The sequence below is a fragment of the Zootoca vivipara genome, chromosome 13, assembly GCF_963506605.1.
Source record: "Zootoca vivipara chromosome 13, rZooViv1.1, whole genome shotgun sequence".
NCBI lineage: Eukaryota > Metazoa > Chordata > Lepidosauria > Squamata > Lacertidae > Zootoca > Zootoca vivipara.
In genome coordinates, this window is record NC_083288.1 from 35,656,976 (window position 1) to 35,684,304 (window position 27,329).

General features: G+C 46.7%; 2 protein-coding genes across 2 annotated transcripts; one reads left to right on the forward strand and one right to left on the reverse strand.

Annotated features, from left to right (window-relative positions):
- The first annotated feature begins 588 nt into the window (after positions 1 to 588).
- On the forward strand, positions 589 to 22,104 carry LENG8 (leukocyte receptor cluster member 8). Its single transcript, XM_035134805.2, has 15 exons — positions 589 to 1,558; positions 5,447 to 5,624; positions 6,175 to 6,288; positions 6,953 to 7,066; positions 7,737 to 8,019; positions 9,710 to 9,860; positions 11,391 to 11,576; positions 11,813 to 12,184; positions 12,530 to 12,658; positions 12,857 to 13,145; positions 13,978 to 14,079; positions 15,940 to 16,008; positions 17,209 to 17,338; positions 17,992 to 18,199; positions 20,338 to 22,104. Exons 1-15 carry the CDS (start codon positions 1,521 to 1,523, stop codon positions 20,498 to 20,500), a joined length of 2,526 nt encoding a protein of 841 aa, XP_034990696.2. The 5' UTR covers positions 589 to 1,520; the 3' UTR covers positions 20,501 to 22,104.
- Positions 19,419 to 26,970, reverse strand: LENG9 (leukocyte receptor cluster member 9). Its single transcript, XM_035134807.2, has 2 exons — positions 26,747 to 26,970; positions 19,419 to 25,005 (listed from the first exon to the last, which is right to left on the reverse strand). Exon 2 carries the CDS (start codon positions 24,983 to 24,985, stop codon positions 23,537 to 23,539), a length of 1,449 nt encoding a protein of 482 aa, XP_034990698.2. The 5' UTR covers positions 24,986 to 25,005; positions 26,747 to 26,970; the 3' UTR covers positions 19,419 to 23,536.
- Positions 26,971 to 27,329: the final 359 nt, after the last annotated feature.

Here is a 27,329-nt window from a genome sequence, read left to right on the forward strand (position 1 = left end):
AAAGGTCCAGTCGTGACTGACTCTGGGGTTGCGGTGCTCATCTTGCATCATGTGGCCAGCATGGCAAAGCTGCTTCTGGAGAACCAGAGCAGCGCACGGAAACGCAGTTTACCTTCCCACCGGAGCGGTACCTATTTATCTACTTGCACTTTGACGTGCTTTCGAACTGCTAGGTTGGCAGGAGCTGGGACTGAGCAACGGGACCTCACCCCGTCACGGGGATTCGAACCACCGACCTTCTGATCGGCAAGCCCTAGGCTCTGTGGCTATGATGGGAGTTGAAGTCTAATAGCATCTCTAAAACAAACCATTTTAATGTCTATGAGCGATCCTCTATGTTTCCATGTTGATCCCATTCGTCGTCTCAGGGGCAGTACCTACTTGGCACACCTTGACCTACGGTGGGGTGGGGCGGGGCGGGGATTCGAACACGGGGCCCAGAGAGCCAAGAACCGGTGCCCGTGCCTCCCTACTACCGGACTTGCGCAGACCTCCTCCCCTCAGCGCCGCAATAAGACTTTTGACTGACAGGACGAAGAGTCGAACGCCTCTTGCTCCCGCCCCCCCTCTTCCTGCTGGGCCGCCGGAAGGAAGAAAAGGCAGACGGAGGAGGAGACGGAGACGGCAGCGGGCGCCATTTTGGAAAAGCGAGAGACTCCTTCTCCGGCTTTTCTGCCTCCGCTTGCCAGCGCGGAGACCCAGCGGTCTTGCAGCCCTTCCCGCTTCTCGCTGCGGCGCCGGAAGGAAAACAACGACGACAAGAAAAACCCCGAAAAGCCACCCCACTTCGCCTCCCGTCAGCAGCGGCGAGGCCAAGAGAGCCGCTTCCACCCTTTATTTTTCCCTCCGCCCTGTTAGGCTGAGTGGAGAGAGGAAGAGGGGGGAGGGGGCGAGACCCGGATGAGGGAAGAAGCGGCCGACTGAGGGAGGCAGGACGAGGCCGAGCAGAGTCGGGGAGAGCGGGGGCGAGGTTGGGCAGGCCGGGAGGGGGCACAAGGGCAGGGGTGGTCTCTTTCGCCAGGGAAAGGAGGGCGGCGTTGGTGGAGACTTGGGTGGGGCGGGGTAGGAGAGAAAATACTATTAACTTGGGGTACAGTTTTTAAAAAAAACAGCCGGGGGTACACAGGATATTAGACCCCGGGGTTGGGGCGGCAAGGAGGGCGCATCGACCTCTGCAGACCACAGCTCCTCTTACTGGGAGGGGGCTTCAGAGGGAGATTCCCTGACCTTTCGCTCTTGAGGATTTTGGCTTTTCGGGGGCCTCGTTTCCTGCCCCCTCCTCTCGCCCTGTGCTGGGCGCCCTAGAAGTGGGCGTCGAGGGTGCCCAAGGGGCGTCCCCAGGTGGCGGCGGTGCCTCGAGTGGGATGTTCATCTCGCCCAGTTAACTTCCTTTGTTTGGCCCCTACTTGTGGAAAAGAAGACGAAGAAAGGGGGGCGGCAGTCGCTCCAAGAGAAGGCCGCCGCCTGAGATTCTCCCGGGCGAAGGGTTGGTTTCGGCTGTCGGCTCCACGGACCTGAGGATGGCTGCCAATCTAGGCGACCAGCGTGCCTCGGAATGGTGATTGCAGGGGTTTATTTTAATATGGTCGGTGGGGTGTGATTAAAGGAGGAATTTGGGGTGCGCCGAGTAATTTTAAAATGCAGAAGGTTGGTGCACTGTACTTCTGGTAACCCGATCTGCATTTGCTTCCTCATTCTTATTTGCTAGCGTTTGAACTATGCTCATAACAATGTTGCTTTTGTTGCTGTGTGGCTGAAATAATATGAAGCTAGCTTTTCCAGGCTGCAACACAGCTGTTATCTCTCATAACGTAAAATGGCTAGGAATTTGTTGCTGTTAAATGATATCAACTCACCAGATGAGTGTGACTAAGGAAATACATTAGTTTCCAACGTTGAAATTCCATGCGCCTAAAACTCAAACCCAGAAAAGAATTTACCTTCTTTCCCACGCCCCACCCCCAATATCTCAGGAGGACTAGGGAAGACCCCTGCTGGATACCTCTGAGAGCCACTGCTAGCTAGCACTGAGCTAGATGGGCCAGTGGTCTGGCTCAGTGTAAGGCTGCATTATAGGTTCAAGCATCAGGTGGAGGAGCAAATTGAGATCAGTTTTTATGTGGCTGGATAGGCTTGTGGAGGAAAGAAGAGATACTGATCAGAGCTCAGAAGGGGTTAGGCCTCTCGTAGATGAAAGCTTGCAGCTATAACAGCTTTCTGGATGGAGGTAAAGTCTGAGGTCTTGGCTCAAGATTGCTGGCCCTAGTTCTGCAGAATGAGAAATCAAGTTTAATCCCACAAAATTGTGTGTCACATAACAGGAAATTGAAGTGAAACCCAAATACTGTGTGCCAGATTTGTTGGCTAGCCAGTGCAGAAGAGATGCATTTGGCATAGATGTTTTGACAAACTTTATGGTAACTGCCTGCTATCATCTCATAGGGGAAATGTGGATGTTAAGAGATAGGACCAGTGGCCAGCTACCGGTATAACAGCAGTAGAATTGTATTGAGGACACATCCAAAACTAAACATGTTTTTGAGACTTTGGTCATTGAGATCATAATTTCACCTTGTGACATCATAATGGCAATGATTTCACAAGTCTGCTGGTCTTGCAGAGTTGACTGTAACAGGACATTCAGGAGGAAGGAAAGTGAGACCAGTGTCTCAAATGTATAGTACCTACCTTTTTCAGGCCTCTGCTTCTCCTTTAGTCATCAGATGTGGGTGAGTGCTGCATTTCCTCTGCAGAAAGTTGTCCCTGGGGCAATAAAAAAACAAGCTTTGTTATCATTTTCATTAAGTAAGGTTCTTTACGTTTTTGGGACAAGTTCTGTTCTTGAGTTGTTTGGTGTGTTTTCTTTCCTTTTAATTGTTGTCGTAACTATTCTTGAATTTGGTTATAGAGCAGCATATAAATTCCTGTAATAAATGAATGTTTTCTTTAAGTATTTCTAACTACTTTTTGTGCCTGTGGGCCTTCAGAGCATCTAACAAATTTAGAAATGATTGAAAGTCAAATGCAAACAAACAAATCAAACAAACCAACAGCAGAAAAGCTGGCTTATTTTATTCTACTTTGGAATCAAAGCTTGTCTCCCAAAGTTGTTGCTGGACTACAGCTTCCATCATCTCTTACCGGTACTTTTGGTCATGCTGGTTTAGGCTGATAGGAGTTGAAGTTCAGCAACATCTGGAAGACTATAGGTTAGCCACCCGCTTTCTAAATGAAAAAAGATCTAGTAGTGGAGTTGAGCAGAAAAAAAACAACTCATGGTTAAGGCAAGCTTCACAGCAACTTGCCCAGTTGCTAGAATTGCCAGTCGAATACCGGTAGTTGGTTGTTGTCTGTTGGCAACCAATTATTTGATCACAGTCAGATAATGTCTAAGTTGGCACTATGTAGGAGTTGCCTTTTGTTATGGTGTCACCTAGCAAAGCCCAGGAGTGAGAGAGCTTACCCATGTTTAATCTGCCATAAGTGTAAAGGTGACCTCTGACCATTAGGTCCAGTCATGGACGACTCTGGGGTTGCGGCGCTCATCTCGCTTTACTCGAGGGATGAGCGCTTCTGGGTTATGTGGCCAGCATGACAAAGCTGCTTCTGGTGAACCAGAGCAGCGCACGGAAATGCCCTTTATCTTCCCACTGGAGTGGTACCTATTTATCTACTTGCACTTTGATGTGCTTTCGAACTGCTACCCTGTTTCTCATATTTTAAGACATACCCATAAAATAAGCCATAGCAGGATTTTTAAGCATTCAAGGAATATAAGCCATACCCCGAAAATAAGACATAGTGATAGGCGCAGCAGCAATGCCGGCCGTGGCAGGAGGAGGAAAAAAATAAGACATCCCTTGAAAATAAGCCATAGTGTGTTTTTTTGAGGAAAAAATAAATATAAGACGTGTCTTATAATATGAGAAACACGGTAGGTTGGCAGGAGCAGGGACCGAGCAATGGGAGCTCACCCCGCCGCAGGGATTTAAAGCGCCGACCTTCTGATTGGCAAGCCCTAGGCTCTGTGGTTTAACCCACAGTGCCACCCACGTAGCCATCTTCAAACAGGAACGTAGTAATCACTGGCAAAGGTAGCACCCTTGGATCACCAGTCATTTCAACTTGTTTATAGCAGACAGAGACCAGTCTGCCTACTTTATGTGATTGGCTGTCTGCTCTGTCAAGCTTCTGTGTGAGAGAGGTCTAGAGTTGTTCACACTTGTTCACTTGTTCACACTTACTGTGGAACAATAACCCATTAACTAATTTGTTTCTGTAAATAGTATACATGCCAACTTTATTGACAACTTAAGGTTTTTTTTGTTCTAATACAGTTAATGTTTAAAAACATTTTTTTGCAAATACTTCGCCAATCAGTTTACCTGGATCTTTTTGGACTGATCAAATGCCCAGCCTTACTTTGGGAACAAGAGTGGGCTCAAGGGAACCACGTAGAAGGACACAAAACCTGGTGTGTTTGTGCGTAGGCTACAAATGGTCAACATAAAAACAGGAGATTGCAGGCTAGTAGCTTTTATGGAGCTCATTTCAAGGTTGAGTTGAGAGTTGTCCTGAAAACAAAACAAAACAAAACAAAGACTCTGTCTTATCTTGCATAGTGATTACGGTATTTGCAAGTAATCCTGGTTCAGATTAGGATATAAATTGGCTCAAATTCAAGAGAGAGGGTCTCCAAGGCTTTCAGAAGGGAGGAAACAGTTGTCTTCCAGTGTCTGCTTTTTCTGCATTTGCTGCTTCAGTTGTTACCAGTCCTTGAACTGGTCTGATGTCACAAAGGGGCCTCTATTGGCCTTGTGAGTCAGCTACGGTACCTGGCCGCATGTGGTGCCTTCTTTTGCCAGGGCCCTTTAGCTGCCGTTGATTTGAAGGGGCTTAGTCAGCCTTGGTCTAAATTACTGAGAGTTTTGAACCCAAAGAGGGAGCCTTTTTAGCCTCCATATATGGGCCACAACTACTTCCTTAACTATTGGCTATGCTGGCTGGAGCTGGTGGGAATTGGGAGTTTGACAACAAATGGAGTGCCACAGATTCCCCCATCCTGGATTTAGAAGGCCTTAAACTTCAGTGTTGATGCTTCTGATGGGTGGCAATGTGCCATGAGCATCCTGGTCACACCTTTTGGATGCTGATCAATTGAATGGTTTCAGATGCTTTAGCTGGAAAGGAATAGCTTATAAGGTTTTACTGTGGCATGAACCTAGTATGTGTCCTGTGCATAATTTACTTATGTGAGGACTCAAGCTGTGAATGTTGAGAGGATTTTGATCTGGGTTCAAATGATACTGGCTCGCCTTGAGCGTTCAGTCCTGTTATATAATAATAATAATAATAATAATAATAATAATAATAATAATAATAATTGGCTGTGTAATAACTGAACCTGGAATTCACTAATCTTTCATCCCAATATGTCACCTTGTAGGGCTCCCCAGTACAATCTGGGCAACGGGAGCAGCAGAGAGAATGGAATGGAAGGCCCCATGCATGAGAACCCCGAATGGGAGAAGGCCCGTCAAGCACTAGCTAGCATTAGTAAGGCCAGTGCTGCTGCTGCCTCTGGCAATAACAAAGGTTCCAGCAATGGACAGGCTAATGCACAGGTAAGAAGGTTTAATATTTCTTTAGCTGCCTGGAAAGGCATCTTGGAGTAATCCGAGAGGTTGCAGAATTCTTTGCCAGTTTTCATAGTGTGCAAGTCTGCTTTTGACAAACCTTTGGAAATGTAATATTAACTTGCTAGCTGGAACTCTGCTCAGAAGCCAAAGGGGAGGCTTTGTCCAAGGCTCCATAGCTTAAAGCATACAGTAACTGCATGGAAATGAGCGTGAATGCTACGAGCGTTTTGTTGGCATGTCTTCAATAGCATGAAGAACAGATTCTTGTTGATTTGGGGAGGTGTAGACTAGGCCATGAGCCTTGGCTTTCTGGGACAGATTTGGTGTCTGCATTATTGGGATTTTGGATGCCTGGGTAGCATGATTGTATTACTGAACAGACAGAAGGACACACAACCAAATCTGTCATTCTGAAACTAAAGTAGTAAGATCCTGGAGTAGATTGGACAGCTAGCCTAGCTCCTATGTCAGCAAGGTCAAACAACTTCCTGAGCATCCTTTTATGATACACATTTGCGCTCTTTTTATTCTATAGTATGCAGCCCAACAAGGAGAATCCTTGCAGCAGCAGCAACAGCAACAGCAGCAGTACTATCAGTGGTATCAGCAGTACAACTACCTCTACCCCTATAATTACTATTACCCTATGGTAAGTAACAGCAGCTGGCCAGCCTCCTAAGCCTGTCCATCGTAACTCCATTTCTTCAGTCAAGAGACACCTGCAGCAAGGATCCTAGAATTTCGGAATGGGGGAGGGGGGCAAGAAGGGAAGGCAGTTCCCACCGCATTGGTTGGGCTTCACCTATGCCCTCCCTCCATCCTGTACCAAATCAACAGGGTAATCGCAAAGCAAACTGCAGAGAAGGTGTGCCACAAAAGCATAACTTGCTGCTGGAGCTGTTTATTTCTGCGGTTTGAAAACAAAATTGAAGCAAAGAGTTCTTTAGGGAAGCTTTTAATGTTTAATAGATTATTGTATTTTAATATTGTGTTGGAAGCTGGGGAAACCCAGCCAGATGGGCGGGGTATAAATAATAAATTATTATTATTATTATTATTATTATTATTATTATTATTATTATTATAACATGGATAGAAAGCTTGTGGAGTGAAACCCTTAGGACTTGGAGGGCAGGAAAGGCAGGGCAAGGGGGAAAAAACCCTCTGTTCAGTCAAGTGAGATTCTGGCCACCACCATGAACTGCCGTATAGAAGCCATGGGGAAGTGCCCAACTTTTATATTGCATGAGAAGTGCCTTCTTATGTTGAATATGTCTCTTCTGATACAATTCCATGGCTTTCCCTCCCCACAGAATGTCTATCCTGGGTATGGCTCTCCTGGACAATACGGTGTCCCAGGTTCTTACTCGTCCACAGCATCCCAGCAACCACCAGTTCCTGGACAGCATCAGGGAAACATGAACCAGGTAATGGATACCTAAACTCTGTTTAGTTTCCCCCTAAGTAATTTCTCCAAATACTGTCTTATCTCTTACTGTAAAGAGCTATTTTAGCTGAAGAGGGCTTGGTGGATTACAGAAAGGCTGTTGGGTGATCTGTCCTTCCGCTACCAATAGTAAACAGCTTCTCTGGAAAAGAGGGTGTTGCCTGTATTAAAGGCAGCAAGAGGAAATGAGCTTTATTTCTTTGCCTTCCCATATGTCTAGCCAAACTTGTCTGACTCAGCCAAATTCTTTTGGGTGTGATGCTACCATGGATGTGAGCAAGGCCAGCTATGTATTGTGCTGTGCTGTTTGACTGTATAACTTGGTGTTTTTTTTGGCTTTTCAAATTCTTGCTTCAGAAGTTTGCAGTGTTGGTAGTTAATGACTGGAGTGAGATGGAAAAGAAATACAGCACATAGAAACAGTTCTGTGCAGCCAGGGTCTCAAAACAGATTCTGACTTTCCTTCCCAGTTCTGTCTGAGAGGGCATGGAAAAAGGGAGGCTGGGGTTCTAGGTTTTCAGGCAGAAGTGTGAAGCCATGGTGTATTTGACTCCTGCCTGATTTGAGGCCTTGCACCCTTAATGTTTACTGTCCATGAATGTGGCTTCCAGAGATAGTGATGGTGCCAATTGCCTTCATTTTTCTCTCAGCCTCCAGTCCCAGGCATGGAAGATGGAGGGATGTCCTACCCAGGCCAACAGCAACAGATGCAAGTCCCCAATCCCCCGCAGTCCCCTATGCAACATCCCAGCCATCCTTCACAACATAGCAACCACCCCATGGGCTCTGGGGGGCAGCAACAACAGGGGGGGCCTCCTGGAGGGCCGCACTGCCAGCAAAACCAGTCACCAAACCAGTACAACCAGCAGCAGCATTCCTACCAGGATGCCGCCAAGCCCAAGAAAGGACACCAGCTGTGGAACCGCATGAAACGTGAGTTTCTTAAGGGCCAGGGCAGTAGCAGCAGCAAACATGGTGCTCTGCAGATGCTTTGGAAGGCTGCTCCCACCATCCCTGACCCCTGGCTCTACTAAGTGGGGTTTGAGAGAAGTTCTGGTCCATAACCTTTGGAGTGTTTTTGGCAACCCCTGCGCTAGAGGAAAATAAAAAATTATCACCATACTCACATCATAGGTTGAGGGAAGAGAGGATGCTGCAGACATGTAGGCGCTCACCACTGCTCCTCTTTGCTGGTTGGTGGGTGCCCCTTATGGAAAAGCTAATGAAAGCTAAGAGAGTCAAGCCTTGTCAGTTGCTTGAAATGGCACTAGAAACCACTGAATCCAGCCAAGAATTGTGAACTGTTGATGCCATTTTAGTAAAGTTTTAATATATGGGCTTGGACTCTTGAGAAACACAAGCAGCTTCTTTTCTGCATGCGTGCATATCGTTACACACCACCTTTCCTTCAAGGAGCTGAGAGTGATGATAATGGTTCTCCCTCTTCCTGTTCCCCCCCCCCCTCAACCCTGTGAGATAGGTTAGGCTGAAAGACAGTGACTGGCCCAAAGTCACCCAGTGATCTTCATAGGGGTTTGAATCTAGGCTGTCTCCTGTCTTAGCCCAACTCTTTTTTAACAACTACAGCACACTGGTTCTCATGCAATGTGGATTTCCTACTGCAGCCCCTTGAATCCTCCGAAAAGCTGCTCTTTAGAGTTGGGAGCCTTCTATATCTGCATGGTTTGTGACATGAGGGAGCTTGGAGGGGAGAATCAGCAAGATTGGGAACCCCCTTGGGCAAGTTGAAGCCCTTCCCAGTCAACCAAAAAGTTCATTGGATCCATATTGAGATAGTTGCACTTACAGGTGGAACTCAGAAAATTAGAATATCGTCGAAAAGTGCATTTATTTCAGTAATGCAACTTACTATTTTTATTTTTATTTTATTTTTTACAAATGCTTTCTTTTGGAAATTCCACAGTAATAAAACAAATAGTTACAATAATACAAAAATAAACATTGCTATTACATTTCCTCAATTACATTCCATTTATAATTGACCCGCCTAACTACAAATAATTACAATTACAACAAATAAAGGCTTGACATATCTTGCTTTGCATGTCATGCATCTATCTCATATATTGGTTTCACCTTTTAAGTTGCCTTACTGAAATAAATGCACTTTTCGACGATATTCTAATTTTCAGAGTTTCACCTGTAGGTGTTTGATGCAGTGAGGTAGCTGTGTCTTTACTCTTGTCTCACTGATTTCAATGGGAAAGAGATTTCTTTTTTCTTATAAAAGACCTGGCATCCAGTCCTGACTAGTTGGAGTGCTTACTGCATTTCCAAATAATTAAAATAATCATTTGTGCTGTGCTTTCACTCAAAGGAACTGTTGTTTCTCTGCAGTTTTACAGAGACAAATGGTACCACTTACTTCAGTAGCAGATTGCAGGATTTTGTTTACAGTGAAGAACCATGAATCCAAGTGAACTGATTGAGTAAAAGCATTTTTGTGTAACTGAAATGGCACGCGAGATTCCATTGTGCTAGCATCTGTGGCCACAGTAACTAATTAGAGTCTCCCTTATGGCATTTTAAGTCTGTGCCTGGAGGAGGCTGAAGGCCAAATTCCAAAAAAGAATTGCCACAAAACCCCCCTCTTTCCCAACAGAAGCACCTGGGTCTGGTGGTCTGAAATTCAACCTACCAAAACGCCCCTTTGTGGTAACAAATCAGAACTTCAACTCCTCAGAGCAACAGCAGCAACAACAACACAGCAACTTTGGTTCCCAGCAGAATTCTGAGAAACGCCACAATCACAGGTGTGCACAAGTTCCTCAGTTTTTCATTATTTATGTTTGGGTGGTAGGTGCTCACACTTCTAGTAAGGGGAAGGAAACTGGGATGGTGGCAAGCAAATCTCTAGGTTGCAGAAATTCCCTTGCCTGTGGCTGTGCTTTCTGTGTGCGGAGGGCGGGTTTAGTGTCAGTGATTGTTCCATATTCCTGGGAATACTTCACTTTCATTTTTGCACGTTTCTAGCCACCTAGTTCTAGGAAGAGGCTGGAAAGTACCTGGTTGCTTGGTTTCAGTGTAGGGTTTCTGGGAGCAAACATTCCTGCTGATACTATAAGATTGTGCACTGCTGAGTTTCTTGTAACCTAAGATTCAGAACAGCAGCTGATGTTCAGCCTGTAGAAATGAAGCACCTAACTTACTTTGTATCTGTTCACTTCAATCCAGCCCAGATTATTAAATACAGTATACCAGAGATTTCCACATCATGGTCATATCTGGTCCCCATTTCACCAACTAGGATGCCATTATGCTAGGAGAGAAGCCTGAGAGCAGTGCTGCCTTTTGCTTGGCCGTCGCTGCTCTTGGACTTTCACTATAGTGTCTCACTCTCAAACCCCTAAAGTTCTCACAGCACAGAGGTGTACATGCAAAGATGGGAATCTCTGGTCTACAGCCTGAATGCAGCCCACTAGGCCTCTCAGTCTGGCTTGCTGTACTTTCTCCCCAAGCCCTGCCCCTCACTGAGCCTACTTCTGTGCTTCCTTGAGAGCCCCGACTAAGTTCTAGCAGCCACTGCCTCCTTCCTCATTGAGAAGCACTTCAGGCATGCTCCTTAGCCAGGTGTTCTTCACAGCTAGCTGGCACATTTCAGTACTAAATGAGAATATTGCTTAAAGGCTTTTCGTGTTTCATTGCTGAAGCCTCTAGACCAGGCATCCCCAAACTGCGGCCCTCCAGATGTTTCGGCCTGCAACTCCCACAATCCCTAGCTAACAGGACCAGTGGTTGGGGAAGATGGGAATTGTAGTCCAAAACATCTGGAGGGCCGAAGTTTGGGGGTGCCTGCTCTAGAACATTCATTTCTTTCTGGAGGTTGGTCCATCCCCAGCTGATGCATTCATTAGAAGATGTGGCCTTCAAACTGTTGGTGAGATAGTGTTGAAAGAGCTAGGTTCAGTGAATTGCAAAATGAGTTTGGCTCAGAAGAAATTGCCATGCAATATAGATGAGTCTCTCTCATAAAAACTTTGGACCGTGTTGGTAACACTTCAGAGAGGCATACCCTGAAGAGTGGCATGAGTCTTGGTGAGGGGTTTTCTTTCTGTTTCAGAATGCTGATTGCTGCCATGTTTGCCAGCCTAACACAGTTAGATGTAGTCTGAAGGTATATAATAAATAAGATGGTGTTTTCCCAAAACTTTTGCTTTTTCTTGGCCTCCCACTTAAACATGGCAAAAGCCTTCAAAGTGTCCTAAGGCCTAAATAAAGGGCTTAGCATGACTGAGAGAGTATGCTACTGGAGCCTTGAAATATAAATACATTTCTCCTTGCAGTTCTTCAACGGGGAAGCCAGAAGACTGGCCACCAGACATGAAGGAGTACGTCCAACGCTGCTTCACTGCCTGTGAGTCGGAAGAGGACAAAGACCGCACTGAGAAGCTGCTCAAGGAAGTTCTACAAGCTAGGCTGCAAGATGGCACTGCCTATACAATTGACTGGAGCAGAGAGCCACTTCCAGGGTAAGTAGCTGCAAAGCCAGGCATGTTACATAGGATTTCTGATTTCAGACTTGGGAGCACTGATCTTAGTTGTTGCTAGTTTTGCTGTCCCCATTATTCTGAGTGAGATCCAGGGCGTTTGGAGAGAGGCATGTTGGGGGCCATGTTCTTTCGTGGCAGATTTTCCTTGAAAGGCGCATGTGGGTAAATACTTGATTGCATCCAGAGCACGTATCAGTCCCATGCTTTCTCTGCAGCTTGGGCCGAGACAGCATGGCTGAAAGCCCCAAGAAGAAACAGCAGCGCTGGGAGGTGTCTTCTCTCCACTCACCACGAAACTCCATGCAGTCCAGCCTTTCCCAGCAGCAGCAGCAACAACAGCAACAGCAACAACAGCAGCAGCAACAGCAGCAGCAGCAGCAGCAGCGAAGTGGTGGTGGCAACTCTCAACCACAGCGTGGAGGAGGTGGCGGAGGAACGGGGGCTGGTCGTACTCGTGGAAATGGCTTCCCCACCAAGTTCGGAAACCGCAATGTCTTCATGAAGGATAACAGTTCATCCTCAAGCGTTGATTCACGTTCCAGGTCACGTTCCTCGTCACGGTCTCCCAGCCGCCACTTCCGACGGAGGTAAGTAAAAGAAGCAGACTGGGAGCAGAGACTGTTTCTTGGGCTCTCCCTAGTTTGCACCAGGTCATTAAGGGGTGTGTTGGTTGGTGTACACTGAAGTGGCATATACTGAACATCGACAGAATTGTATTCAGTGTAAAAGCTAGAAAATTTAAAAGGAAAAGTTACATACAAGCTCGGCTAATTTGAAAACCAGGTTATTTTATGATTGTACAAACGGCCTTAAGGTTCGCAAGAGCTAGTGGGGCAGGTGTAACATTAAGCTGATTACAATACAGGACCTTGACCTGTATAGAAGAGTTAAGAGATGAAACACTAACTTTCCTTCTCCCTCTCTCAAAATAGTGATTCTGATTCAGACAGTTCCTATTCAGGCACTGAGTGTCGCTTGGGTGGCCGCAGGAACACCCAGAAGAACCGGGGCCGCGGAGGCCACATGGAACGAGGCCGGATGAGAGGTCAGCGGGGGAAAAGGTAGGTTGGCTGGGTGGGAAACCCAGCATATTCACTGGCTGCTTGCATGTGGTTTTTAGATTAGTGAGTGAAAGACCATGAGAACAGGTGCGGCTGTGAGGGGTTACCATGTTCTGTCTGATCCACAGAGGAACTGGGTAATTCCTATGAATAGCATTTCCTTCCTTGGGGGTGACCCTTTCTTTCTGGTCTCTGCAGGCATGATCAGGGCCCTTCCAAGCGCAACCGGAAGCGCAACACCATGGACTATGAAGATCCTGAGAAAGAGTTCAAGAAGGAGCGGCGGGCAGCCCGCTTCCAGCATGCAAGCCTTTTCAAAAAACTGCGCCTGGAGCCCCTCATTTTGCAGATCAATAGCCTTGACAGCACTGGCTCTGATGGACTCGACTGGAACGAACTGAAAATTGTGGGCACCTGCCAGGAGATCACCAAACATTACCTGCGTCTCACTTGTGCACCGGACCCCTCTACTGTCCGGCCTGTGTCTGTGAGTAACCCTAGGCAGTGGAGTCTTCTCCAAGAGCTTACCTTGTGCCTTCCTGCTGTTCCACCTGGACATATTAACTTTCTGTGTTCGCTTCTGGGCAACAGCCACTGATAGAATGATAAGGGGCAGCTGTTGTGCCTGCATAAGCTTTTCCTGGTGCCCACAGGGGCTCCTCCCCCTGCTAAAATTAGGCTTGGAAGAAGCATTTTATTTTTAGCTAATAGAGTAGGTTGTGATGTGTATGTATGTGGTACAGGAGCCCACAGGTCAAAGGAAGTTGTCAACTCTTTACCAGTGTTAAAAAGACATCCAAGCAAGGGGTGTGGGTGAGAAAGAGGGAGGTGCATACATCCAAAACTCAAGGAAAGGGTGTGCCACAGAGGAGGGGAAAAGAGCAAGACCTCATTCACACACATAAGGAAAAGAAAGTACACTGATCCTGCTGTGGGGTAAACTAGCTGGAACCCATATGGCTCCTGAGTGGCAAATGGAAACATACAGCATACTGATGGCAGGATCAGACTGACTAGGGTGCACATATTTTTGTAAGGAGTAAAAGTACTGTTTTATTGAATAAGAACTGTGTTTACCGATAGCTGCCTTGATTATGATGGTTATTAATTTGAATGGAAAGTGCGAAATAAAAATGCTATAATAAACAAGTATGCTGGCCTGGGAAGGGGGGGAAACCCTGTATTAGCAGTTGCCATTGCCTTCTCACCCAGCCACCACTCAGCATCCTACCCGCTCCTATTCTAAAGGTTGAGCAACTTTGTCAGCTAATGCTTGGCAGAAGTCTCTTAACTTAACCTTTTATTCTATTTTTCTCCAGGTGCTTAAAAAATCATTGACCATGGTGAAATCTCACTGGAAAGAGAAGCAAGATTATGCCTATGCTTGTGAACAGATGAAATCCATACGGCAAGATCTCACTGTAAGCTTTCCTGAGGCACTGAATGGCAAGAGTTGGTGAGGGTGGAGGGTTTTGCTGGGACGAATAGACTGGCTAGGCAAGAGACCTTCATCTATTGACTTGCTTTTTGCCAACAGAACTTGTAGTTACCAGTTATTTTGGCAAGGGAATTGGTACATTTGAATTCTCCATAATGGGTGTCATGTCTCCTGATTAGCACACGTGTATTTGTAGGTGTGTGTTTGTGTGTTTGGTGCAAGCATGAAACTTTGTACCGAATACAGTTTTGTGTCCTTGGATTTGCTTCTCTTTTTTCATACAAAACTAGATCTGAAATTGCTGGCAATGAGATTTTTAGTGAAATTATCAGAAACCAGAGGTGGAAAGAGCAGCTTTCTGCAAATCGCTGGACTGTTGCTCCAGGGCCTTAGAAGTGTGCAATTTATGCAAGTCACAGAGGTCAACCCGATTCTGTGCAAGAAAAGCTGTATTTCTGCAGTTCAATGTTTATGAGTGTTTCGCTGGTTCTGTACTTGGCCATACCTTTACTTGTGTAAGGAACACTTAAATTAGGCAACTTTTTGTGTTCCTATGGCTTTTAACACATGTGCCCTTTGTGAACTGCTGTGTTACTTTATGGCAGGCATGTCCAAAGTCCGTTTCGGGGGCCTAATCCGGCCCGTCGGTCGATCGGTTTAATCCAGCCCCTGTGGCAGTTCATTTCCTGGGGTAAAATCCTAAAAAAAACCCTCAACAACTTCAATCCTAAAAAAAGGTTGGCCCTTTGGTCGGCCCTCGTGGCCCTTCACTCCATCAAATTTGGCTCTCTGTGAAAAAAGTTTGGACACCACTGCTTTATGGGTTGAGCAGCTCTGACATGATATATAGGTGGAGCAGCAGCTAATAGCAATTTATTCATGTTAGCCTTCTGCCATAGGCTGTTCTCTCATTATTAAGTACTAAGAAAGGAAACAGCTGTTTGAAGCCATGTGAACAGCCAAGGTGAACTCCGAATGCCACTCTGGAAGCCCCCGAAGGTGACACAGGCCTGCCACTTTCTATAATCATGTGGGAGCTGCTTTCACTAAAGGGCCTTGGCATCACCTCTGGAGCTTCCACAATAGGTGGCATCAACAGTACAGTAAAGCTAGTCCAAAAAAGTCCCAACTTTTTTGTTTAATGTAGTTTTTGTAGCTTTCCAAGTTCTAACATGGGTTGATGGTTACTTTTGGGGGCGGGGAGCGAAGGAGATAAATTATTTGGGGGACCTGTAGTAGAGTTGTCCACAGGAGGTAACACAAGATAAAAGCTTTCAGAAAAGCTTTAAAAATGCAAGCTTCATACAATGAAGCAGATTTAAAGGCTATTTTTAATGTAGGGTTTGGTACACCTTGGTCTTCTGCTGCTTGTGGCACAGATGATCTATATATTAGCTTTCATGTTGGTTTAAAATAACTGGGCTTTTGAGCCGCCTCCTTGGCTTGCTGCTTTGCTTCATTTGCGTTATCGGAACGCTTTTATGCTCTTACTTTGTAATTTCTGCTTCTGGTTTGGTTACTGCCCATATCCGTGAATCATGCAAGAACAAGGAAAGGAAGATCAGGTTGGCATCAATGCCTTGTAGAAACTTCTATTTGCCACGGGGAGGTGTTAGGGGAGCATTTTATGCATGGCCAACAAAGTCTCTCCATCCATTGCAGGAGGCTGCAACGTGTCTCCCAAACCTGATAGCTTCAGAATCAGCCTGCACTTCATTTATCCACGTATATTCCAAACTTTCCTTTCACTGTGGGAAAGCAGAAAGGAATTCAGCCATTGATGAATATGTAAATACTTACTGTCCTATAGCTGCTTGCTAACCCTCTCTCTTGCCCTGCTTAGGTTCAGGGAATTCGTACAGAATTCACTGTGGAGGTCTATGAAACCCATGCCAGGATAGCACTGGAGAAGGTAAGAGCCACTGTGATGTCACAGCTAGAACGGGGGAGATCCAGGTTCAGATCCTTCCTCAGTCATGAAGCTCACTGGGTCATCTTGAGCCAACCACCATCTTGTAGCTTAGCCTACCTCACAGGGTTGCTATGAGGAGAAAAGGTGGGAGAACCATGTACATAACTTTTAGGTCGAAGCAATCACCCGACCCAGGACTAAATAGCTTCAACAAGATTGCTTCATGGCATTTCTTCAGACCATGCCCCAGGAAATGTGTTGCTTGCCCTTTTCAGTAGAGAAGAGCTATAGTGGCTACCACCCTCTGTCAGATGCACCAAGGTATTCTCAAACTAGAGAATCCCTGCTTTTCATTTTGCATTTTAGTAAGGAAAAAGAATCGGTGTACTTCACTTTGTAACCGTGGAGAACATTATAAATCTGCCTGTAGTTTCTTGCACCCATTTAAAAACAAGAAGATGCCTTGGTGAAGGACATAGGTGCCTTGTTCCCCAAGTTAATGTGTTGCCAGCTTAGTGCTCATGATTACACATGTATCCTCAGAGACCTCCTCTGGCACCCACAGGGTCCTATCCTCTGCTCCCTCGCCCTAAAATTCTTTCAGGTTTGAAAGAATCCTTAGTGAGCCAATAAAAGCCTTTTCCACATAGAATTGTGGGGCAGGGGGCAGTTGGGGGGTTTACAGCTGGGGAGAGGAGAAATGTAGTGCAGGTGGGGTGCCCATGGCAGTCTCCAGTTTGCAGGTGTGCCCAAGAGCCCCAAAACATTATAACCCCTGGCCTATCCTCTGCCTTTTTCCTATCTCCTTCACCTGTCACATACCGGTACTGATTGTTTCCCAGTTTGTTTCATAAAATATTAGTAAACTGAATTATATCTAGAACTTGCTGTACACAGAACTTGAGGGAGGGAGGCGCAGGTGTGTGACAATTCCCAACGCAGGTAGCCCTTGTGGCACAAAGAGTTTCTCTCTTACACGAGCCAGATGAGAACCTGTGAGGATTAAGGGCCCATTCACACATTACACTCTTGATAAATGGATAAGTGCAGGAGGATGGTGCTAATTCAGGGAAGGCACAGAGCCTTTCTGGCTTGGTGAGGTTGGAGCACATGACTGCCAATTTTGTATCTGGCTCTAGGAGCAGGAGGGGTGTGTGGCAACTTGAAACTGTTCCATAATAACGGGAGTATCTTCTCTAGGGTGACCATGAGGAGTTCAACCAGTGCCAGACACAGCTGAAGTCACTCTATGCGGAGAACCTCCCTGGGAATGTTGGAGAATTCACTGCTTACCGCATCCTCTATTACATTTTCACAAAAAACTCAGGGGGTGAGTGCTGGGGCTGGGGAGGGGAGGGGTGCATGGGTGGAGAGGAAGACCTGTATGGTCATAGCTTAATCTGAATTGACCCTGCAGCAGTTTTGTGGTGAGGCTGCCCATCTTACTTGTAAATTGCAGTTAGGAAACCAATCCCTGTGCATTGCTGTTTAGCACATTATTCTTGAAGGGAAGGGGATGCAGGACTCTCTAGTAGTTCAAGGCTAGTATGCAGAGTTCCTCTGGCACATGGGGATCCCTTTTTTGTGGCATTTGTGCCTGTAGACACTGTACACACTGGACTGTAGTGTGAGACCCATCAGGAATTCCCAGCCCCTGCGCCTCTTTTCCCCACAGCCTGACCCTGCAAAGGCTAGTGTTCTTTCCATCAATGCCAGACCTAGAAGGATGTCAAGCATATTGCTAAACCTGCTTTCAAAAGACTAAAAAGCAGATAAAGGCTCCAGACTGTTGTGAAAGAAGAGCTTAAATTCTTGACCAACTGTGTTAATAGACTGTGCCAAGCCAAACAAGCTTAAATGTAGGCATAAAGAATAGGCCTGTATATTTAAGCCAAAGATAATGGGCACTTGAGAGTAAGCAAATGGGGGTGGAGAAGGTTATAGCATGAGAATGAGTCTTGAAAACTGTTTTCTCCCCTCCAGACATCACTACAGAGCTGGCGTATTTGACGAAAGAGATGAAAGCGGACCCCTGTGTGGCACATGCGCTCGCCTTGCGGGCTGCCTGGGCCTTGTCCAACTACCACCGCTTCTTCTGCCTGTACCGACAAGCACCCTGTATGTCCGGCTACCTCATTGACAAGTTTGCTGAGCGAGAGAGGAAATCGGCCCTCAAAGCCATGATCAAAACGTATGTGAAGTCAAACCAGACACTCCTTGGGTCAGGGCTGGGGAGATGACTCACACTTGCACACTTCTCCTGCCTCTCCCCTCTGCCCCAACTTCGTTGTGGAGCAAAGAGGAAGACTTGAGTCCCCTGTAGCTAGAGGTGGGTAAAAGGGGGGTTGTGTTTCTGCGACTGTAGCTTAGACGGCCATGTCCTTCACAGGTAAGTAGGAAGATGGCTTAAGCCACCATTGATCCCTGGGGTTTTAAATAGCAGTTTGGCTGTAAAACTGGGACCAGGTTAAGGACCCACCGGGGCTGTTTGGATTCACTTAAGAAATCTAAGTAAATGGAAGTGCTCATCTTATTTTTACTTGATTCCAGAAATACAGCATTGATATTTTATTTGGGCACAAGAAGCAATAAATAGCCATTGCCCCAGACAAAAACCAAAATTGATGTATGGGAAAGAAATAATTTCAGGAGCAAACCTGTGAGATTTAATTTTGTTGCTGCTGCTGCTGCATCCCACACCTGAAGAGGGATGGAGGCAGGGTAAGGAATAGGACTGTCCCATGGCACAGTGCCTGCCCTGGTTCAGATAAAGAGAGCTACCGCTTGCATAGCTATCATTTGTTGGAACTGGAAACTCTGGGCCTCCCTTGGATGTGCATCTGAGCATGAATGCCATCTATCTACACTCTGTTGCTTTGAGTGGGATGCAGCCCTGGATGTTGCATCCTGATAGGAAAGGAAATCCCACTGCGCATTGTACTGAAAAAAGGGCTGGCATAGATGGGTGGTATCTGTGCTCACATACGCTTTGCATGCTCCTTCTGTTTATGCCGCAAGCCTTTAAAGTGCCAGGGGGGGTCTCTGTCTACAGGGATTTAATGAAATGGTTGTAGGGTGCAAAAGCTTACAAAACACTTTGGTAATTAGTGGCAGTGGTAACTGCCCATTAGTCCAGAAGTAACCGAAAGATGGGAATCAAAAATAGATGGAGGTGGCTGTGGCTAGTAAAAGATGCTAAGAGGGCAAAAATGCAGTGCAGCACTTGCGGGTAGAGCAGTTGCTTTGTCCTAATATATATACAGTGGTACCTCGCAAAACGAATGCCTCGCGCAATGAAAAACTTGCTAGACGAAAGCGTCTTGCGATGTTTTTGGTGACTCGCAAGACAAAGTGTTCAATGGCCGCGCTTCGCAAGACGAAGGTTTTCGGCGGTTTTTTTGCCGCGGCAACCCGCGCACCACTGTATATATTTATTTATTTAAAGAGTTGAAGGAGCAAGCTTTAATTATGTGCAAGGTTGTGAACGACTAATAGGATTTCTTAGAACAGCAAGTTAGTATATTTTGTCATGGCATACCCTTTCCTGCCCCGTTTCCCAAGATCTCTTTCTGCGGTGTCACCCTTTTGACAATTGGTACTATATATAAAGTCAATTCTACTTTGACGTAGGAGAGTTCCCTGAAGTGGGTTTCTTCACCCACTTGCTCCACAGGTACAGCGGTGTACATTTTTCTAAGCTTTTCCTTCCACTTGGAGGAGAGCCGATACCTGCCCAATGGCAGTCCTGACTATTCTGCATTTTCAGGATATATGGGCGCTTCATCACTAACTTGCTATTTATTTACCAGCACAGTCTGGACGACTCTTCCCTCCCTGCCTTGGGTGTAGCTAGTTGCCTCTTTTACTTCACTCTGTATGTTTAGTACCATTGCATTGGGGTGTAGAGGTAGGTTTAGTTTTGGTTTGTTGCTCATAGCTTAGGACTTAGTAAAACCTGCAGGCCTCCTGAATGTGCTTCTGAGCAAGGATAGAATGCCTCAGTTATTGCAACCAGCCCCATATCTTTGTAATTAATTCTGTACACACACTCAACTTCATGCCAGTTGAACTTTGGCTCCTCTTCACAAATTAAGCAGCACACTGAAAGCCCATCCCACATGAACCCCTTCTTTTCAAACTCTCCTAAAAAACAACCACGAGGGCTAGGAGCTTAAATACGAAACGCGCTCAAGTGAAGTTCTTCGCGTTGCCAGGGTAGCTAATGGTAACTAATTGCATACTTAGGGGCAGGATTCTGCTTGTCGTCTTAGCCTGGATTTCATCTGCTGCCTTTTCCCATTCACCAGTGTCTCTTTTTATCTCCCTCAGTTTCCGCCCGGTGCTTCCAGTCTCCTACGTTGTGTCAGAGCTGGCCTTCGAGAGCGAGGAGGAGTGCCAAGCCTTCCTCGCAGCTCTGTCCCTTGTGTATACTAGTCCCGACGCCACCAAGATTGACTGCAAGCAGAGCTTGGCGGTCCTGGCCAATTTCTGAAAGTATAAGGCCCACTTCCCCGCCCTGCCCCGTTTTTAACCTATGTACATATGTATATATATTTATACATATATAAAACCAGATTCAGTTGGCTGCTGTGGGCATGCCGGAACCTAGTTGTGCCGCGCCTCTCCCGCTGTCCACGCCACACACGGAGAGAAGAGGGGTAAGATCCAAGGACATCGGATGGCGTCTGAGACCACCAGGAACGGAGAAGAGCAGAGAGTTCAGTCTAATGATTGTGTTTTTTGCCAGCAGTGGGGTAGGGAGGTGCTGGGGAATACGTGAGCATCAGTTTACGATCATCTGTTGTTTTTCTTCCCCTCGTGTCAAGATGCATGAGAAACCATAGCTGCAAGACCCCATCCATCACTCATTGGTCAGAAATGGCTGAGATAAAGGGTTGGGGAAAGAAACAGGGATCTCTAAGTGAATCACTGGGAGATGCGGAATTAACTGCTGTCTCCTTGTGTTGCCGTCCCTTCACGCTCACAAGAGTGTTCAGGAAGTTAGAATGATTTCTCCCTAAGCTACAGGGGGACCCCCTTTGTCCAGATTTTTCTAAAACCACACGAGTATCTTTCCAGAGGCGTAATTTCATCTAGATTCCACCTGGGAAAACACTTGAGAAGTCAGCGGTACATGAGAACTAACGGTTCCCTTGTGTAAATATGTGGAATGATGATTTTGTACAGAAGCTACAAGTTGTAAATAATGCTAGGAAAACTCTTTGTTTTCTAAGAGGAAAAAAAGAATCTGTGCTTTTCTACTTTTATAATGATGAGTTTAACAGATGGTTTTCTCTGAAGATGAAAAATCCAGGTTGTTTTGTGTGCGCATTTTGTGTTCTCCATTGTGCTCCTCAAAAACTAACGCTGTCTCAGTTTTTTCCTCTTCCGAGCTACGGCCTGGCTCCAAAAGAGCATGAGAGGGAGAAATGAGAGATGCCACCTCTCCAGCCGATCAAAAAACCAGCCTGAGGGGGATGAGCAAAGCAAAGCCTGCCTTGGCGTGTTTCCTACCAGTTTCAGTGACTTTTTCCTGTGCAGAGAATGCAAAAGACTTACTTGTAAATTGCACCTCATTGTGGATGTGGCGACATAAAGAGAATCAAATCAAGGCAGTAAGAAGGAACCACAGAGGAATTGAATCAACACACAAGATGATCCTTGCAATCTCCTCCTTTTCTATTGTGTTCTGGAGTTGTCATGCTCAGGTTTTTTTAAAAAAAATTATTTATTTATTTTTTCTCCCTCTGTCCTCAGTTCTTTACAGGTAAACTCAGAAAACGCACCACCCCATTTCCACTTTTCTTCCTTTACATTGTTTCAATTTTGTTTAAAGTTTTGAAAGATTGTCCAATTGTTTCTCTCCCTTCCCCATTTCTCTCTCTCCCCCTTCTTTCCCACCCTTAGTCTCTAGCCTTCTCATAATCCCTTCCCCACCCTCTCCTTTTCTCCTTTGCTCTAATTCTTCTTTTCTTTCTCTCTTTATTTTTTGAACATGTGTAATTTTGGGATGTTTTGGCTTGGGCTGGATTTTTCAAAGATTCCTTTTTCCTTTACAGAAACCTCTGAATCTTTTTCCAACTGATTAAAAGCAAATTTTTGAAAACAAAAATGTGCAAAATCTCTGGTGTGTTGGTGTCGTAAGATTGAACAGGGGGGCATAGGAACAAAACACAGGAACAGAGCACATGCAAAGGGAGATTCTAGCTTGTTTTCATCTGTCCCCAGTAACAGGCAAGGGGTGTGTGATGTGTTTAGCTTCGCTGACTTGCAAAAGCTACCATGCAAAGTGTTGGGACAGGGGAGAGAGGAGGAGGTTGTTAGAGGAACTTGAGAGCCTGCAGCCTTTCTGAGCTAGTCAGCTACATTGTTTGCAGCTTTCCTCCTTACATGGTACAGGGACAATGGCCTGCAATGCTTGCCATTTAGTCATGACAAACAGCCATAGAAATCGGTACAAGTAAAAGTGCTCAGTTCACTTTCTTCTCAAAAGGTCTTGGTCATGACTAATGGTCAGAACAAGTTTATCTGCATTCAAAAGTCTTGTTTCATTTTGTTACGTAAGGGAGGGAAAAGGCCATGTCAGCCAAGCCACTTCCTTCTTGTCAAAGTTTGGTGTTCTCATTCCCATGGAAGGTGTAGTTCCCAGTACCCCAATGTACTTATGCTCTAGTCTACCAGATGTATCCTGCCTGAATAAATGGGGAAAGGACACTGTAGTTCCTACTGTTTCCTCAGAATAGCTTAATGCAGTATAAGTATAGTACAGTCATACCTCATGTTACATCCGCTGTGGGTTATGTCTTTTCAGGTTGCATCCCGCGCTGAACCCAGAAGTCCCGGAATGGGTTACTTTCGGGTTCGGCACGCGCGCGCATGCACAAAAACACTAAATGGCACTTTGCACATGTGCAGAAGTGCTGAATTGCATCATGCGTGTGCGCAGATTCGGCGCTTCAGGATGCGGCCTTTTCACATTGCGAAAGGGCCTCCGGAATGGATCCCTTTCGCAACCAGAGGTACCACTGTATCTGCAGAGTCTGAGCATCCTCCACCCCAGCCTTCCTCTTAAATCCCTTCTGTAGGTAGCTAGCCCAGGTTATTCAAGGCTAGTTCACCATCTTAGCTGTGTTCCTGCTGTTCACAATAATACAGTTTACAGGGTTTAGACCCCTTCTGTAGAGTGGATCTTGACTGCAAAGATGCTTACCTGCTGCTTGATAACAATTGCCCCAGCAGAGCCAGCTCAGCCATAAGGCAGAGTGTGCTGCTGCCTCAGATGGCAGAAGCCCCCCAGGCACCATGCTCATGCATGTCCCATCTGCCAGCAGAAGAGAAGTGCCACCGCTATTGGCGCAGATTTTGGACAAAACCTGTCCATTTGAGGTAAGATCTTTTCTGAAATAAACACAATCTTGCGCAAAAATCACCACCAGTGTTGAAAGGACACATGGTAGCAGTAGCAGCAGCATAGCAAAACTTCCAGTTTCGCCTCCAGCACCAGAACAGGAGATGCCACTCCTGTGTCTCAGTATAGATCTATTTTCAGAACCGTGGTGTAAAACCCATCAGTCCTCCTACCTTTCCCAACCTCGCACAAACATAATGCCTCTACAGCCTGTGTTCCTAAATCATTAATAGTTGGAATCCATGAGGAATCTGCTGGCAACCGTAGATCTGCCTTTGCCCGTGGGATCTTCACCATGGTCAAGTGGAACTTGTCTTTGTCCGGAGGAGGAATCACTGCCAAGCCCTTCTTGTTAAAGGCATCCTCCAAAGTCCGGGCCAGTGATCCCAGCCCAGGCGTAGGTGCTGGTGACAAGTAGAGCACACGAGAATGGAAAGCCTCAACCTTGTGGAAGGAGAGAAGCAAGGCTGGGGGCAGCAGGCGCTGGCTGTTGGCTTGCAGTTCCTGGAGTGCCCTAACAGCTTTGCAAATGTGTTCCGGGGTACCCAAGTGCAGCAGACACAGTGTGATATGCAGAGTAGGCAAAGGGGCATAGAACTCTTCTAGGTTCGGCTGAACCTCGGAGAGGGCGCCTTGGAAGAGTTTCACAGCTTCCCAGGTCTCTCGACTGGTGACTTGGATAGCTATGAAATGGGTGGGACGCTGTTTGCGATGCGGAAGGTGCCCCACCTCCCTGCTCTGCAAAGCTGTGTTTTCCTCATCTTCCACTATTGGATCATTTTCCTTTGTGATGCTGAAGGCATCCAAATGATCCATTGCTTCCCCAAGCTCTTTGACAGCATCCTGTCCGCCAACTGTCTCGGCCACCTGTTTTTCTCTGGCTGAACCACTGACCGCCTCTTCTCCGCTGCCTTTAGCTGCCCCTGGTCCAACACCTCCCATCCCCTTTTCTCTGTCTCCATTTGAAGGATGGCCCTGAGCCTTTTCCTCTGTGGTTCTGGCTGCCTTGTCGACTTCCTTCATCACCTCCAAGATGGTTCTCCCACTTCCTGTGGACCCAAAGACATCGTCTGTGCGGCTCACTTTGTCCCACACCATGCAAGTCTTGTATTTGAAATAGTGGATCCTATGTTTGGGGATAGCCAGCACGCCAGGCCCGGCTGAAGCCAGGTCCTCCCAGGAGAAAGCAGCAAAAGGCTCTTCCAATACCCCCAAGAACCGATCAAGGTAACCAATAGAAAAATGTTCAGCAGGCACCTGGGGGTCCCAGAGGAGACGAGAGATAACATCCTCTGCAGTCTTCATGGGGGGCTTCTTGCCTTGTGGAGAACGACTGCGGTTGGCTCCGCAGTCTTCTGAACGAGGAGCAGCTCCCATGTCACCAGGGTGACTGTTCCGGCAGCGGGAACCAAAGCGGCAACGACCTTCTAGGAAAAAGCGGCAAGGGAGGTCGATCTCGGTAGGGGATTGTTCAGCTGGAAGAGAATCGGGGGCTGACAGTGGTTCCACAGGGCTATCAGGACAGAGGTCAGTGGGGGAGTCCTCAGGGGAGGGAACCAATTCAGCCATAGCTAAAAATGGGAATCACTCTATGGAAGAAACAAAATTATTTAGAAGACAAAAATTTTAGTGTAACCAGTTCTCACATGCTGTTCCTGAGACAGTATCAATAATGGGTCATAAGGAGGGTAGCTGTAAGGAATAAGAGCCTGGGAACTGATATGCTGTCCCTGAAAAACGGGAGCGAGATGAGGTACCAAGTTTGCGTAGGGTGCTGCTGAAGAGTTGGAATTATGAACCAGGAAGTGTCTGGTTTAAATCCACCCTCACCTGTGAGCACAATGGAGGCAATATTGACCATGCGTTTACAGGCATGTTAGGTGGATGGCTGGGCAAATAAATGTGAACTTTGGACACTAGGTGGGAAAGGAATGTGGTCAAGCACATCAATTAAGGTGGTGACAATTGGTTCTGTAGGATGTCGCAACCGGACTGCAATGAGTGGCACACTGTCTCTCCCTTAGCTGTATCTTATGAAATGTAGGGGCTCGAACCAGGAAGAATTCTCTGCCTCAAAGTCACCACCACCACCTTAAAGCAACAACATGTGGGGAGGGGCCTGTAAGGCTTCAAAAACAAGAGGAGGTGTGACACTGCTCACCCACAAAACCTCGCATTCAGTGGACTCTGAAGAGCAATATAATATGAGAGATGCTGCTGGTGGAGGCAATCTTGTCCACTGTGAAACAAGATAACCACTCCATGCGGTTGGGTAATGTTTGCCCTTGTACTCTTCCTGGGAAATACTGGTGGTGGTGGTTGTTTAAAAGAAAAGAAAAGATGTGATGCACAGGGACAGAAGTACTTGTGTGCATGCTCAGAATGATAACAGTAGAGGGAGGGGCAAAATAACAGCCCTGAGACATACCAGCAGGGTGCGTTAATCAGTGTGGCTGGCAAGAGGCAGAATTGCAATGAAAAGACAAACTGGGAATGTGTGAGGGGTGAATAGCAGGGTCCATTTAGGCTAGTAGGGTGGAAAGCAGCCTAAACCAAGACAATGACAGGTGGAGCCAACTAATTCAAGTCCCCCCACTCCTGCTTCTCCTCCTGGTTTAGTTCTACAAAGGGCAATACTAAAGTGCAGGAGAAACAAAAGCCAGGGCCATGCCCTGGAGTGTTTTTAAGGAAGAAAGTAGGCAAGTGGAGGCTGGCTGAGGGCAGACTGAGGTTGGTGGGTCAGAATAATAATAATAATAATAATAATAATAATAATAATAATAAAATTATTTATACGCCGCACATCTGGCCGGCTTTCCCCAGCCACTCTGGGCGGCTCTCAACAGAATATTGAAAACACGATAAAACATCAAACATTAAAAACTTCCCTAAATAGGGCTGCTTTCAGATGTCTTCTAAAAGTCAGATAGTTGTTTATTTCTTTGACATCTGGTGGGAGACCATTTCCACTATAACAAACAAACAAACAAACAAACAAACGCACTCCCTTAATGCCCCGTTCGTCTGGAAGCCCTCTTAGCAGAATGAAGCAAAGCATTTATGGGAAGCTCCTCCTGTATCGACCCAGCATGCGGCTCGCTGTTGTTTATTTATTGCCTGCGCATCCCACCTTTCCCTCCCACGCGCTCACGGTGGCCAACCTGTTTCCCCCCTGCGAGGTAGGCCCAGCCTCAACCGGTGAGTTTCATGGCCCAGTGGGGGGATTAGAACCCAGGTCTCGCAGCTCCTAAATCGACCCTCTTCTGAGCCTTAAGTAAGAAAAGAAAAGAAACGGCACGCGAGTTAAGGACGGGGAGAGCCACCACTTACCGTGGCCCGACAGACTTCCAGGGACTTCGTGGGCTGGGTGTGCCACTCCCCGACTTTGCTTCAACGCCGCCGCCTCCTCGTGTGCAACGAGCTTGTCTTCCTGGACAGATGAAGGAAGTTCGCGATCCCACAATCCTCCTCTGTTGTTATTTTATTTTTTATTTATTTGCAAAGTGTTGCAACCATTTGCACCCACAGCCAGCAGAGGGCGATGGCCCCACGCTTTCCTCCCTTCGTTAGCTTTTAATTTTTAACACGCGCCGCGCAGGCTGGAATCCTTTCACCGGGGTTTAATTTGCGCTGGGACTCAAGCTTGGCGCGCAGAGGAGGCGGCAAAGGGGGGGGGGAGGGTGGAGAAGGAAGGAAGGAAGGTGCCCCCGAGCATGGGCAGAGTGCCATTTCTTCAGCCCTGAGTAATTACACCCAATTCCCACACTCAGGATAAAAAGGTTTCACAAAAGCGGCAGGTGGTGTTCCCAGACCGGTTTGAGCGCTGACACCTCCTGTATATTTGTTTGCTTTTAAAGAAAACAAGCACCGCCTTGAACCAACGTGGCACTAGGAGTGGCAACGCACAAGGTGA

What these genes read in the sequence shown, in the direction of transcription:
- LENG8 (XM_035134805.2), top strand. Translation starts at nt 1,521, where the DNA reads ATGGCTGCCAATCTAGGCGACCAGCGTGCCTCGGAATG. An exon ending in ATAATTACTATTACCCTATG is followed by an intron (nt 6,289 to 6,952) that starts GTAAGTAACAGC and finishes CCCTCCCCACAG; the next exon opens with AATGTCTATCCTGGGTATGG. An exon ending in CTACTGTCCGGCCTGTGTCT is followed by an intron (nt 13,146 to 13,977) that starts GTGAGTAACCCT and finishes ATTTTTCTCCAG; the next exon opens with GTGCTTAAAAAATCATTGAC.
- LENG9 (XM_035134807.2), bottom strand. Translation starts at nt 24,985, where the DNA reads ATGGCTGAATTGGTTCCCTCCCCTGAGGACTCCCCCACTGACCTCTGT.